This window comes from Macaca fascicularis, chromosome 16 (assembly GCF_037993035.2).
Source record: "Macaca fascicularis isolate 582-1 chromosome 16, T2T-MFA8v1.1".
Lineage (NCBI taxonomy): Eukaryota > Metazoa > Chordata > Mammalia > Primates > Cercopithecidae > Macaca > Macaca fascicularis.
The window spans coordinates 18402571-18417257 of NC_088390.1; the positions used below are offsets into that span (position 1 = coordinate 18402571).

The following is a 14687-nucleotide window of genomic DNA, read 5'->3' on the forward strand; positions in this document are numbered from 1 at the left end:
TGGCCTCCCAAAGTGCTAGGATTACAGGTGTGAGCCACTGTGCCCAGCCTGGTATGATTCCATTTAAACAAAATATACAGAGTAGGTAAATCCATAGAGACAAAAAGTGGTTGGTGGTTCCCCGGGGCTGGGAGAGGCAAAACCACACATGCAGGGCTACAACCCACACCCACTCAGAGATGCTCCAGGAACAATCTCAGGAATCTGCATTTATAAAAATCCTCCCCTGGCCGGGCGCGGTGGCTCAAGCCTGTAATCCCAGCACTTTGGGAGGCCGAGACGGGCGGATCACTAGGTCAGGAGATCGAGACCATCCTGGCTAACACGGTGAAACCCCGTCTCTATTAAGAAATACAAAAAAAACTAGCCGGGCGAGGTGGCGGGCGCCTGTAGTCCCAGCTACTCGGGAGGCTGAGGCCGGAGAATGGCGTGAACCCGGGAGGCGGAGCTTGCAGTGAGCTGAGATCCGGCCACTGCACTCCAGCCTGGGTGACAGAGCGAGACTCCGTCTCAAAAAAAAAAAAAAAATCCTCCCCAATACTCCACCAGGACACAGAGCCACTGGTCTATGGGGCCAGGAGCACAAGACCTGAGAACAATTCTAGTTTCTTCAACAACTAGCAACATGACTGGGCAACTCACACCCACCCCTGCTCATCTTCTAAACTGTAAATCAGAGTCCATATGGCTTGTATTATTCATAAGGTTTTTGTGAAGGCAAATAGGGAACATGGCCACCACTGGAAAAAGTGGAAGATGGAAAGTTAGTGATCTGAATCTGAACCTTTCATTGGACATCTGTGCTCTGAGGGACCATCTGTGGGGTGGGAAGAAATTGGGCACAGTGCTTACCATGTGGAAAGGGAGGAAGGGCTGTCCACATGGGACACGAGGGACAAACATGAGGGACAGAGGCTGGTGAGACCTTCCAGGGTGAGCTCCTTCCAGCACTGGCTGATACCTGTTGCTTCTGCAAATGTTCCCCAGACCCTCTGCACTCTCACAGGTCAGAGTAAAAAAAGGTTGGATTATTTATTTAAAACAAAAAGTCTGAGAGACAAGGTCTTGCTCTGTCACCCAGGCTGGAGTGCAGTGGTGTGATCATGGCTTGCTGCAGCCTCAAACTCTTGGGTTCAAAGGATCCTCCCACTTCAGCCTCCTGAGCAGCTGGGACTAAAGGCATGTACAACTGTGCTTGGCTATATCTTTAATAATAGAGAGAAGGTCTAACTATGTTGCCCAGTCTGGTCTTCAACTCCCGACCTCAAGCAATCCTCCAGCCTTGACTTCCCCAAGTGCTAGATTAGGTGTGAGCCTCCACGCCCCGTTGGGGTTGGATTCTTTTTTTTTAATTTTTAAATTTTTTTTGAGACTGCGTCTCGCTCTGTCACCCAGGCTGGGGTCCAGTGACACAATATCGGCTAACTGTAACCTCTGCCTCCTGGGTTCAAGCAATTCTCCTGCCTCAGCCTCCTGAGTAGTCGGGTCTACAGGCACATACCGCCACGCCTGGCTGATTTTTTGTATTTTAGGAGAGACAGGGCTTCACCGTGTTGCCCAGGCTGGTCTCCAACTCCTGAGCTCAGGCAATCCACCCACCTCAGCCTCCCAAAGCGCTGAGATTACAGGCGTAAGCCACTGCACCCAGCCTGGGTTCTTTATTAAGGCAATGAATTCTGGGTGTCCTGGCTTAACTAAAGAGGGAATGAAGCTTCTTCTGCCGGATCAGTGTTACCACAGCCACTTCCTTGTATTACACCGTCCTTCTCAGGACATCTATGAGAGAAGTCCTGGGCAGCTTGGACATGGCCTGCCCCATGAGTGCTGCCGGCTCACCTGGGGCTTTCTGGAGGTGAAGGAAGCAGTCCTGGGAGCTTCTTCCTTTGGCACACAATGGGCTTCAGCTAGGACTGCACCAATCCTCTGCTAACAGCAACCACCCTTGGGGGGTCCGAGGGAGCAGCTGCGTGACTTTTCAGCAGTGGCTATGGTCACTTCTGAGGCTTGGGAAGAGGGCCACTGTCCAACAGAGCTGGCCTGCTCCACAGTGGTCTGGACCTTGTGCCCCTTAACACAAAAAGGCCCGACTCCAAAGGCCAACACTGTCCTCCAAGTTTCCAGGACACTAAATGGCCACTTGGTCCTGGTTAACTCATTTCCCAACACAAAGGAGACAGGTCTGAGAAAGTGGCGCTCTCTACCCTACCCTGAGCTCATCTGTTCTGAGGACAAAAGGGACGGGTGTGTCCAGGTTGGTGGCAAAGGCTGCATTTCCGGGGTTTCTTTGCTGTGGACCCCGTGTCTGAGGAACTGGCCCGGGGCCTTTTGCTTCTGGCTTCCAACCCCAGGATTCTTCCTCTGTCTCCTGTCCAGGACGGGGCTCCAGAAGTCCCTGTGGGGAGAGTCAGGGGAGGACTGAGGTTAGAACTGACATGCAGAAGTGGCAAGTCCTGAACACAGTGGCTCATGCCTGTAATCCCAGCACTTTAGGAAGCCGAGGCAGGAGGATTGCTTGAGCCCAGGAGTTCAAGATCAGCCTGGGCAACATGGCGAAACCCTGACTAAAAAAATGTAGATGGGCAGATCACGAGGTCAGGAGATCGAGACCATCCTGGCTAACATGGTGAAACTCCGTCTCTACCAAAAAATACAAAAAAAAAACCACTAGCCGGGCACGGTGGCGGGCGCCTGTAGTCCCAGCTACTCAGGAGGCTGAGGCAGGAGAATGGCGCGAACCCGGGAGGCGGAGCTTGCAGTGAGCTGAGATCCGGCCACTGTACTCCAGCCTGGGGACAGAGCGAGACTCCGTCTCAAAAAAAAAAAAAAAAAAAAAAAAAAAAAAAGTAAAAATTAGCCAGGTATGGTGCATGCCTGTGGTCACAGCTACTTGGGAGGCTGAGGTGGGAGGATGCCTGAGCCTGGGAGGCTGCAGTGAGCTGTGATCACACCACTGCACTCCAGCCTGGGCAACAGAGCGAGACCCTGTCTCAAAAAAAAATAAAAAAATAAAAAATGTAGCAGCAGATGATATGGATGAATCAACTTTTTTTTTTGGGACGGAGTCTGGCTCTGTCGCCCAGGCTAGAGTGCAGTGGCGCAATCTCGGCTCACTGTAAGCTCCGCCTCCTGGGGTCACGCCATTGTCCTGCCTCAGACTCCCGAGTAGCTGGGGCTACAGGGACCCACCACCATGCCTGGCTAATTTTTTGTATTTTTAATAGAGACAGGGTTTTGCCGTGTTACCCAGGATGGTCTCAATCTCCTGACCTCATGATCTGCCTGCCTCGGCCTCCCAAAGTGCTTAGATTACTGGCGTGAGCCACCGTACCCGGCTGGCTGAATCAACTTTTACACAGCCACGTACACCCCACCAGCCAGCCTCCCTTCACACTGTGTCCAACTCTGTAAGATTGAGGTGCGATATGCCTGCTGCCTTATGTTACCTGACACCTCTCCCTCAAGAATCCTAAGCTCCTGGAGACATCATCCCACACTCACTTGGTGAGTGGACACTGGCATCACTTCGTGCTGAGCTTTTTACAGAGGCAGAAACCCAAGCAAGCTGATCTGTGTGGTGGGGTGGGAAAGACAAGCAGCCTGTGACCAGCAACCTGCGACCCCTTCCTGTCCCTCAATGGGCCTTTCCAGACCAGCTGCCCATTTACCCAGGACAGTCAGCCAGCCAGTCTGGGGGTCAGATACCATGTCCTTCCAAGTGGGGAGACAAGAGGCCAGACTGCATCTCACTTCAAATGTGGGCCTCTCACTGCAATGGCCATCTCTGGGCCCCACTGGCACTAGTAGCCAGTTCCAAGTCCCACAGTTTTTACCAAGCCTCTGGGTTCTTCCTGTGCATGCCGGGCTGGTGACACATGTATAAGAATCATAGTCTGAGACTAAACTCCTTTCTAAAACAGGAATCCTATGAATGTAGGCAGGGGCCATCTTGTTGAGCAAACTTGAGGCAGAGAGGCTAAGTCATTTGTTCAAGGTTATACTGCTGAGCTTTGGAACCAGATTCACCCAACTCCAAAGCTCCCACTAGGCCTTTGGGTCATTCTCAGCTACTTAATTAAGCTCTGCTGTGCACTGGAGCAGGAGGAACCATTCAAAATGCCTCCACCTACACCACTCAACTTGATGCAATGTCTAGGTGCCACTTCTCATGACACCCAGTTCCCGGACATTGGCCTAAGCTGTGTCACCCTGGGCAGGTTCCTAAATATCATTGGGGTTGGTGTCTATCTGAAGAAATGAGGCTGGGCCGGGCATGGTGGCTCACGCCTGTAATCCCAGCACTTTGGGAGGCCAAGGCAGGCAGATAACCTGAGGTCAGGAGTTCGAGACCAGCCTGACCAACATGGTGAAACCCATGTCTCTACTAAAAATACAAAATTAGCTGTGCGTGGTGGTGCATGCCTGTAATCCCAGCTACGTGGGAGGCTGAGGCAGGAGAATCACTTGAACCCGGGAGGTGGAAGTTGCAGTGAGCCAAGATCGCACCACTGCACTCCAGCCTGGGCAACAAGAGCAAAACTCAGTCTCAAAAAAAAAAAAAGAAATGAGGCTGATGCTTATGGTCTGCCAAGGGTCACAACAGCTGCAAGGGCACAAGGCCATTTGGGAAGGCCTATGTCCTCATTCTGGTGTCTGTTGCTATGGGACCCTGAGCAACGCCCACTTCATGTGTCTGGGTCTCACCTTTCTCACTTGTAAGTAAAATTGTGATCATAATGCTTACCCGATGAGGATGGAAGATGCATAGGAAGTATACTTAGCACAGTGCCAGGCATAGGGCAAATGACACCATTACTGGTAGCTACCCTTTAATCTAGAATGAGGACTGTACAATCATCACCTTGCTGAAAGTGATCAAGTGAGGAAACAGAGGTGCAAGGCAGCCCAGGTGCCCTTCCCAATCCCACCATGACCCTGCCTTGCCTTCTTTCTGCTGTCCCCAGTCTTCTCTGAGGTAGATACCTGAAAACCCAAGGCAGGGATTCCCATGCCCCTCCCTGCCTCACCTGGAGCGGTGTTCTCATCGACCCACTGGAAGAAGCCACACTGCTGCTCTCTCGGCTTGGCACACGTGTGGAACTGGCGCCCCTTGTTGGGCCCATCCTTCTGTACAGTCCGTGTGACGGCGGGCTGGCTGCACAGGCAGGATGTACCAGTACCACTGCCATCACCAGGATTGCCAAACCCACCCAGGTGGATCCCTGGGCCTGGTGGGCGTCCCAGGGAGCCGCCTAGGGGTCTATATGCCGAGGCGGGAGGCCCTCCTGCTCCCTGATTGGGGCTGTCTGCCCACAGGAAGAAGTTGCAGCTACCCCCGTTACACTTAAAGAATTGCCGGCCCTGGTTGGGGCCCTCCTTACGGACAGTAAGCAGCACAGCCTCCTGGCCACAGTTGCAGGTCACAGAATTGCTTTCACCAGCAGCCGTGGGTGGTGGGAGGGTCTGGGCCAGAGCCTTTGAGGGCCCAGTCTGTCTGCTGTCAGCAGGCTGGGGGTGCTGGCTATTGTCCATCCTGTTCAGAGACTGGCTAGCCTGCAGGTGACCAGAGGGCTGGATAGCCCTGGGGGGGCCCCGTGAAAATCTCAGGTCCAGGATCTCCCTCAGGGTCTCGTCGCATCCACCGATGCAGCAAACAAACTCCAGAGGCATGGTCGGGGGAAGGCTACCGCGCTTAAACTTTAACTTCAACCTAGTGAGGCCAGAAGATGGGAAAAAACATTAACAACCAGGTGCCAGCTTCTCCTTAGTCCACTGAGGGCTGCTTTAGCCCTAGGCCTCTCTCCACCATTCCTTATGCATCAGGAAGCCCACGCAAGTCCCCTGTGAGGCCCTCTGTCAGCCCACTACAAGCCCTTGCCAGTCATCACAGGAGTGGACAGTGGGAAGCAGTGCAGATGACATCTAAGATCCCAGTAATTCACTAAAATAAAAACACCTCTGAGAAGTTCCATGTCTCTATATCAGCAGTTCTCCAAGTGTGGTTCCAGGGTGCCTAAGCCCTTCCAAGGAGAATGCAAAACTATTTTATAGGCCGGGCGTGGTGGCTCATGCCTGTAATCCCAGCACTTTGGGAGGCAGAGGCGGGTGGATCATTTGAGGTCAGGAGTTCGAGACCAGCCTGACCACCATGGTGAAACCCTGTCTCTACTAAAAATACTAAAAAAATTAGCTGGGCATGCTGGCATGTGTCTGTAGTCCCAGCTACTTGAGAGGCTGAGACAGGAGGATCGCTTCAACCTGGGCAGTGGAGGTTGCAGTGAGCTGAAATTGTGCCACGACACTCCAGCCTGGGTGACACAGTGAAGACTCTGTCACCCACACAAAGATTTTTATAATAATTCTAAGGCCGGGCATGGTGGCTCATGCCTATAATCCCAGCACTTTGGGAGGCCGAGGCAGGTGGATCACGAGGTCAAGAGATTGAGACCATCCTGACCAATATGGTGAAACCCCATCTCTACTAAAAATACAATAATTAGCTGGGCGTGGTGGCACGTGCCTGTAGTCCCAGCTACTCAGGAGGCTGAGGCAGGAGAACCTCTGGAACCTGGGAGTCAGAGGTTGCAGTGAGCCGAGATTGCGCCACTGCACTCCAGCCTGGCGACACAGCAAGACTCTGTCTCAAAAAAAAAAAAAAAGAAAAAGAAATTCTAAGACGTTATGTCTATTTTGCTCTTATTCTTCCATGTGTATAAAATGGAGTCTCCCAGAGGTGCCAGCACATGCAATGACTCAGCAGACTGACTGCAGAAGCAGATAGGGGAATCTAGCTCTCTTCTATTAAGCCAGACATACAAATTGCAAAATGTAAAACAATGTCATTCATGTCATTGTTATTTTGCTTTGGAAAATAAGTATTTTATTACCCTAAAAAACACAGTATTTACGGTAGTATGCAATGCATTTGCTAGAAATAAATCATTAATTTTTTTTTTTTTTTTGAGACAGTCTCACTCTGTTGCCCAAGCTGGAGTGCAGTGGCATGATCTCGGCTCACTGCAACCCTCACTTCCCGGGTTCAAGCGATTCTCCTGCCTCAGCCTCCCAAGTAGCTGGGACTACAGGCGCATGCCACCACGCCCAGCTAATTTTTTCTACTTTTAGTAGAGACAGGATTTCACCATGCTGGCCAGGATGGTCTTGATCTCTTGACCTTGTGATCCGCCCGCCTCAGCCTCCCAAAGTGCTGGGATTACAGGCGTGAGCTACTGTGCCTGGCCAAATTACTGAATATTTTGAAAGATGTTTCCACTTTAATTTCACATATGGTACATACTGATCAACCGCCAACAATAAAAGCTCTCTGGGCTCCTCAATGATCTTTCAGAGTGTTAGGGGACTGGTGACCAAGAGGTTTGAGAACTACTGTCTTGTTCTAGGGCTGTGCACTTTCTAGAGGAACTTAAGTAATTTATTTATTCATTTCTTTCTTTTTTTTTGGAGACGGAGTCTCGCTCTGTCACCTAGGCTGGAGTGCAGTGGCACGATCTGGGCTCACTGTAAGCTCCGCCTCCCAGGTCCATGCCATTCTCCTGCCTCAGCCTCCTGAGTAGCTGAGACTACAGGCGACCGCCACCACGCCTGGCTTTTTGTATTTTTAGTAGAGACGGGGTTTCACCATATTAGCCAGGATGGTCTCGATCTCCTGACCTCGTGATCTGCCCGTCTTGGCCTCCCAAAGTGCTGGGATTACAGGCCTGAGCCACTGCGCTCAGGCTATTCATTTATTTCTAGAGACAGATCTGGCTCTGTCATCCAGGTTGGAGAGCAGTGGTGAAATCATGGCTCACCACAGCCTAGACCTCTGGGATCAAGCGATCCTCCTGCCTCAGCCTCCTGAGCAGCTGGGCCTATAGGCATATGTCACCACATCTGGCTAATTTAAAAAATTTTTTGGCCAGGCACAGTGGCTTATACCTATAATCCCAGCATTTTGGGAGGCCGAGGTGAGTGGATCACTTGAGGCCAGGAGTTCGAGACCAGCCTGGCCAACACAATGAAACCCTGTCTCTACTAAAAATACAAAAAGTAGCCAGGAATAGTGGTACATGCCTATAATCCCAGCTACTCAGGACGCTGAGGCAGGAGAATTGCTTGAACCCAGAAGGCGGAGGTTGCAGTGAGCCAAGATTGCACCACTGCACTCCAGCCTGGGCAACCCAGTGAGACTCTGTCTTAAAAAAAAAAAAAAAAATTTTTTTTCTTTTTAGAGATGGGGTCTTGCTATGTAGCCTAAGCTTGGATGTTGTATTTAATATGCAAATAATTTCCTAAGCCTTCTGTAACAATGATCTATATGGAGAGGGCAGGGAAACAGGCCTTCATGGTTCTTTGCCCATGGCCTACTCCAAACAGGGTCATACCTGCCAAAGCAGTGACAGCGTAGAACACAACAGAACCGGATCAGGCCTGCCTACCTGGCTGCTGCAGAACACAGCTACACCCCTGCAGGGCCTGAGTGGAATCCCCGACACTCCTCTCTGGGTTCTGACAGGAGCAAGGGAAAGATGGGCGCCGTGGTGTACACACTCCAGAGGCGGCGCCTGACTCAAGTGCCCAGCTCACCTGTACACAGGATGTGGCTGACAAACTGGACACACGCTGCTGTCCCTGCTGGCCTCCAGCACCGAGTCAGGAAGCCACATGGCTGAGCGACACTCCGGGAAACCCATGCAGCTGAGGTAGAACCTGGGGACAAGGTGCCATGTCAGATGGTAGGAGTGCAGGGGACGCTCTCAGCTGTTGGCCATCAGCTGAGGCAGCCTTTTCTCAGCTGACCGAGGACAACATTCCCTTTTCTGGATGACACTTAACTGGATACACAAGCACTCATATTGAATTGATTGGGGAAAATGAGCCTTCTCACATCCCAAAAGCACAAAGCAGCTATTGCTGACCCTGCTTTTTATTTAGAAAACTGACAACCAACCAAGGTGACGCCAGGGGCTCTGTGCTGTGCACTCACACATTCTTGCCTTTCTGCCTCGTGCCAAGTCTGGGCAGTGTCAGGGAGCCCCTCAGTTTGCATGTGAGTAAACGGTGGCTTGATGTGGGCTGGAAACCTGCCCAGAGACATGCATGCGTGTGGAGACGGGAGCCAGAAATGGAAACCCATCTGTGTGTGACAGAGCCTCACCCGCAACATCTACACCCCACCCACTACCCAATCCATCCCATCCCTGTCTCTCCTGGCCAATGTTTTTCAACACCTTGCAGTCATGAAACATTAGGGTTTGACTAGCCAATATGCATGTGATTTACAAATTCCTCATGAGTGTGCCTGGGTACACTATGAAGAAAAAAAAGCCCTGAACTCCAATCATTTAAATAAGAAATTTACAGTCTCAGAAATGGAAATTATCAGATAAACCCTGGAGTGGCAAATCCCACAAGACAATCTCCTGACCTTCTGGAGGAACTCAGAGAAGCATTACAAAATAACAACAGAAGAACAAAAGAATAATAATTCTCCAATCCAGAGAAGTGGAGAATTCACAGCTAAAACAAAAGTAGTTATTCTCTGTCCTTATATTCCAATGAGTACTAATCCAATAACCTACCGATGGTAAGGAAAACCCATCAATGTCATTTATTAAGTGCTGAAATATAGGCCCATTCAGTCATTGGGCTAAGCCTAGAGTGGCACTGGCTTCTGTCTGTGAGTGACGTGAGCCCTGACACCTGCTTCCAGGTCTGGCCCTTAGACCTCGTGTTTCTGAGAGCGTGGGTGGCCTTCTCTTCACTTGGGCCAGCCAGGTTAATGATGGCTGGAGGTGAGGAGTCAAGAAACCTCCTTTCTTATTCAGCAGCAAGGACCGCAGCAGCCCCAGGTGGGTCAGGCAGGAGGGAGAAAGGCGGTGTAAACCTGGTTTCAAACTCTGCCTTTGCTGCCCACCACGGCTGCTTGACTCCAAGCAAGCACCTCAGCCCTCTAAGCTGCATAAAAATCCCTGCCTTGCAGGGTAGTTATGAGAATGGGATGAGGTAATGCTTACAGAGCACCACCCTGCATCATGCCAGTGAGGGATGGCACCTGATGATGGCCGCCACCCCTCCAGCACGTCTTTCCCTGAGAACTTCATCCAGTGGCCAGTCACTGGCTTGAACAACCTGATGTGAGGCTAAATTGCCCACTTGGATCTACTATATTTAAAGTAGATTTTCAGGCCCCATTCAGAACTAAAACTAGGAGAGAAGAAAAGTAGTATCTGCTGAGTATCTACAACACATCAGGCAATGTGCTATATATATAGTCCTGACCGTTTTCACCAAATCCTCACCCTTAACACAGTCTTGTGAGTACTGACCTTGTTTTACAAAAGAAATTGGGGCTCAGAGCAGGTAAGTAACTTGCTTCAGGCCACACCGCTTATATGCGGCAGAAGTGGCATTTGAACCCAGACCTACCTAGATCTGAAGCTCATGCTCTTCCATGTGTTACACATTGGGTATACGATGTCCTACCCGCAGGGGACCAAAAAACCCCACTATCACTCCGTTGTCCACCTGCTCTGAATTGCCATAGTGCTTTACACCTCAAAGGCCTGATCCCATCCTGCTATGCTTCTAGGTCAACACCTTGCCTGCAGGTTGGCAACCACAGGCCTGCCTTGAAAGATTCCATGGAGTGAAATGGCAGGGCCTTTCGAGCTGTGGCTGACACTGCAGGTGCTGGGGAGCAGAGGTGGGGGCAGAAGGCGACGTACTGACCCGCCGTTCTTCTTGGTCTTGAGGACCATGTCCTTGTTGCACTGTGGGCACTTCCTGATGGGCTCTGGCATGGCTGGGTAGATCTCTTCTTGCTGGGCCAACTCTGTCCCATTCCCAAAGTACTGGGCCAAGGCCTCATCCAATCTGAAGAAAAGGCAAAGACAGACACCCATCAGCCGGCAATCGCTGCAAAGGCACCTACAACACTCTTATGTGCACACAACAGGCGTGACCTTGGGAACCAGCTAGTCAGTGAGCCGCAGGCCTCCTGCAGAGAACAGATGGCAAACAGAGAAGACTAAGCTCACCATGGGCCCTGGTGCCAAACCAACTCCTGGGAGGAGAGTCCAGATACAGGCAGATGCTTCTGCTTGTCACCAGCCCACATTAAAAAGTAAAACTGGGCCGGACGTGGTGGCTCACGCCTGTAATCCCAGCACTCTGGGAGGCTGAGGCGGGTGGATCACCTGAGGTTGGGAGTTCAAGACCAGCCTGACCAACATGGTGAAACCTTATCTCTACTAAAAATACCAAATCAGCCAGGTGTGGTAGTGCATGCCTGTAATCCAAGCTACTCAGGAGGCTGAGGCAGAATTGCTTGAACCCAGGAGGCAGAGGTTGCGGTGAGCCGAGATCACACCATTGCACCCCAGCCTGGGCAACAAGAGCGAAACTCCGTCTCAAATAAAAACAAACAAACAAACAAACAAAAAAGTAAAACTGCACAGGGTCCATGTACAGACCAGGAGTGTCTGTCTGCATTAAGTTTAAACTAGCTCATGCCTGCCTTTTCACAACTAGCATGCGGTAGTCTGAAGAACAGGAAATAACAAACTGTTACTTTCTATTACAGTCTCACAACACGCATCAGACACCAGATGTGTGGGCGTTTTCCCCACACACCAAGCAACTCTCCCGCCAGACACCAGTTGGACATCCTCTAATTCAATTCAATTCTGACACTATGCACCTGGAGATCCATCTGACAGTTAAGGGCTCAGTCCCAGAAGACTGCTCCCCCAATCCCCTCAGATGTCAGTCACAAATCCCAGGGTGTGACTTGTGCTTCTGAATGACTGGTTGTAACCTGGGGTTCCTCAGACCCCCTCCTTGGTTTGAATAACTCAACAGAGTGGCTCACAGAGCAAGGGATGTGGGGAAGGAGTAGCTTCCATGCCCTCTCCCAAACACGCACCTTCCAGGAATCTTTACCTGTTCAGCTATTTGGATGTGCCCCAAACCCAACTGTTTGGGTGTTTTTTTTTTTTTTTTTTTTTTTTTAAGTCTCACTCTGTTGCCCAAGCTGGGCTGCACTGGTGTAATCTCGGCTCACTGCAACCTCCACCTTCCAGGTTCAAGCAATTCTCCTGCCTCAGCCTCAAGAGTAGCTGGGACTACAAGGTATGCACCACCATGCCCGGCTAATTTTTTTTTTTTTTTTTAGCAGAGACGGGGTTTCATTATGTTGGCCAGGCTGGTCTTGAACTCCTGACCTCGTGATCTGCCCGCCTCAGCCTCCCAAAGTGCTGGGATTACAGGCATGAACCAACGTGCCCGGCCCTTGTTTGGGGATTTTATGGAGGATTTATTACTTAGGCATGATTGACAAATCACTGGCCATGTGTGATCAACTCAACTTCCAGCCCCTCTGCTCTTCCTGAGGTAGGGGTGGGACTCAAAGTACCAACCTTCTAATCACAGGGTTGGTTCCCTGACAACCAGACCGATCCCGAGGCTACCCAGGAGCCCTCAGCCACTAGTCATCTCATTCGTATACAACAGACACAGCACTTAAAAAATTCCAAGAGTATCAGAAAATGAAGTCCAAATATATATATCTTATTATAAATCATAGCATCACAGGTAGAAAACACATCATTTCTAACAAAATACATACATGCTGCTTGCTAAATATCCACCTCTAAATGCTCCAGAAAATAAATGGATCACACTCCAGCACTTGGGTTTACTGATTTAAAAGACTTTGTTGCCTAACTCAACATAATTAATTTGTCATGTAATGAAAGCAGAAAAAAAAAAAAAGATAATTAAAATCAAGAGAATGGTATTTATAAAGCTAATAGTTCAGAATAACTGGAGGAGACAGTTCCGATTACTGTTTGTATAATGACAAAGCTCTATGGAGAGCTGTAAAGGAACCGGAGAAGAAAGTCCAAAGAAAGGGGTATGTGGAAAACCCCTAGGCCAGGAGGCCAGTGGTGAGGATGAATCTGGCAGGGTTAAGAACTCTGACTGGCCCAGATGCAGTGGCTCACGCCTGTAATCCCTGCACTTTGGGAGGCTGAGGTGGGAAGATCTCTTGAGGCCAGGAGTTCAAGACCAGCCTGGGCAACATAGTAAGACCCCATCTCTATTTCTTTTAAGGACTCACTTCTTTGCTTTAGCCACCGCTTCGATGAAAACCTGCTTGTATTTCTGCACTTGCTGCCTTAGAACCACAAATTTGTCCTTCTTGCCATCACAGATCAGCTTCAGATCAGCTTCCAGCTCAGCCCGGAGGTCAGGCTTAGACATTTCATAGCCCATGGAATCATAACCTGCAGGGAAAGTCAAGCTCAGTGAGGGCCCACCTGAGACCCTCAGGGACTTGGGCGACACCACCCACTACCCACTGCAAGCTCTGTCCTCCCTTACCTTCCACAAGTCCCATGCCCAGGTGCCCAGGGAGGAACCGCTTGTCTGGGGTGAGTCCCACGTACATCCGGGCTTTGATGGTCTCGATGTGCTCCGCATGAGTGGCATCCGTACCTGGAAGCCATTTGCTGGTTACTCTGAGGTAATACTGACAATAGCTCCACCCGGGTGGCGCATGGGCACCTTGCTCACTCCGGAACCCCTCCTTTGCCTGGACAGCCTATATAGGTAAGATGCCTTCACTTCATTCCCATATAGCTCATTCAAGAAATCGCAATGGCAACCTCAACTCTCTTGCTCCCTCACATCCCATTACTCAGGAAAGCTGTCAATTCCAGCTTCAAAGCTCCTTTTAAAAATTCTCCTCCCCGTATGTCCAAGCCACAGTTGCAGCTTGTGTCCCTATTTCTAGTCTCTTCCTCTACCCTAACTATTCTTTAAGCTGTGGCTAAAGGGATCTTTCAAAATGTAGCTCTGCCATGAAGAAAATGCAAATTAAAACTGCAGTGAAGGCTGGGAACAGTGGCTCATGCCTGTAATTGCAGCACTTTGGGAGGCCAAAGTGGGCAGATCACCTGACGTCAGGAGTTCGAGACCAGCCTGGCCAACATGGTGAAACCCCATCTCTATCAAAAATACAAAAATTAGCTGGGTGTGGCGGCATGCGCCTGTAGTCCCAGCTGCTCAGGAGGCTGAGGCAGGAGAATCACTTGAACCCAGGAGGCAGAGGCTGCAATGAGCCAAGATTGCGCCACTGTACTCCAGCCTGGGTGACAGAGTGAGACTCCGTCTTAAAAAAAAAAAAAAAAAGGGCCGGGTGTGGGTACAGTGGCTCATGCCTATAATCCCAGCACTGTGGGAGGCTGAGGTGGGCAGATCACAAGGTCAGGAGATCAAGACCATCTTGGCTAACATGGTGAAACCCCATCTCTACTAAAAATACAAAAAAAAAACAACAAAAAAAAATTAGCCTGGCGTGGTGGCGGGCGCCTGTAGTCCCAGCTACTCCGGAGGCTGAGGCAGGAGAATGGTGTGAACCCAGGAGGTGGAGCTTGCAGTGAGCCGAGATTGTGCCACAGTACTCCAGCCTGGGCGAGAGTGAGACTCCGCCTCTAAAAAAAACAAAAACATACACCAAAAAAACAAAACAATGAAATAGCAGTTCACACCTACCGGCAAAATCAAAAAGAGAGATAATACTAAGTAAGGATGTGGATGAACCGGAATACTAGTGCCTTGCTGGTGGAAACAAAAAATGGTACAGCCACTTCAGAAAAAAAAAAAAAAAAAGTGTACTGGTTCCT

General features: G+C 50.3%; 1 protein-coding gene across 4 annotated transcripts in view; it reads right to left on the minus strand.

The window, feature by feature from the left end:
• Positions 1-1631: 1631 nt before the first annotated feature.
• The window catches only part of TOP3A (DNA topoisomerase III alpha), a 39896-nt gene continuing 26840 nt past the window's right edge, over positions 1632-14687 (minus strand). For 2 of the 4 annotated variants that reach the window (XR_012425336.1, XM_005583073.4), the window contains 6 exons: positions 13384-13497; positions 13121-13286; positions 10729-10872; positions 8584-8706; positions 5025-5707; positions 1632-2392 (listed from right to left, as the gene is read on the minus strand). Coding sequence is in view for 1 of the 4 variants with exons in the window: in XM_005583073.4 (XP_005583130.3) it covers positions 2214-2392; positions 5025-5707; positions 8584-8706; positions 10729-10872; positions 13121-13286; positions 13384-13497 (1409 nt within the window). In the remaining 3 variants the exon portion in view is untranslated. Of the gene's footprint in view, positions 2393-5024; positions 5708-8583; positions 8707-10728; positions 10873-13120; positions 13287-13383; positions 14496-14687 lie in introns of all 4 variants that reach the window. The other 2 variants (XR_012425337.1, XR_012425335.1) reach the window with 2 other exon arrangements.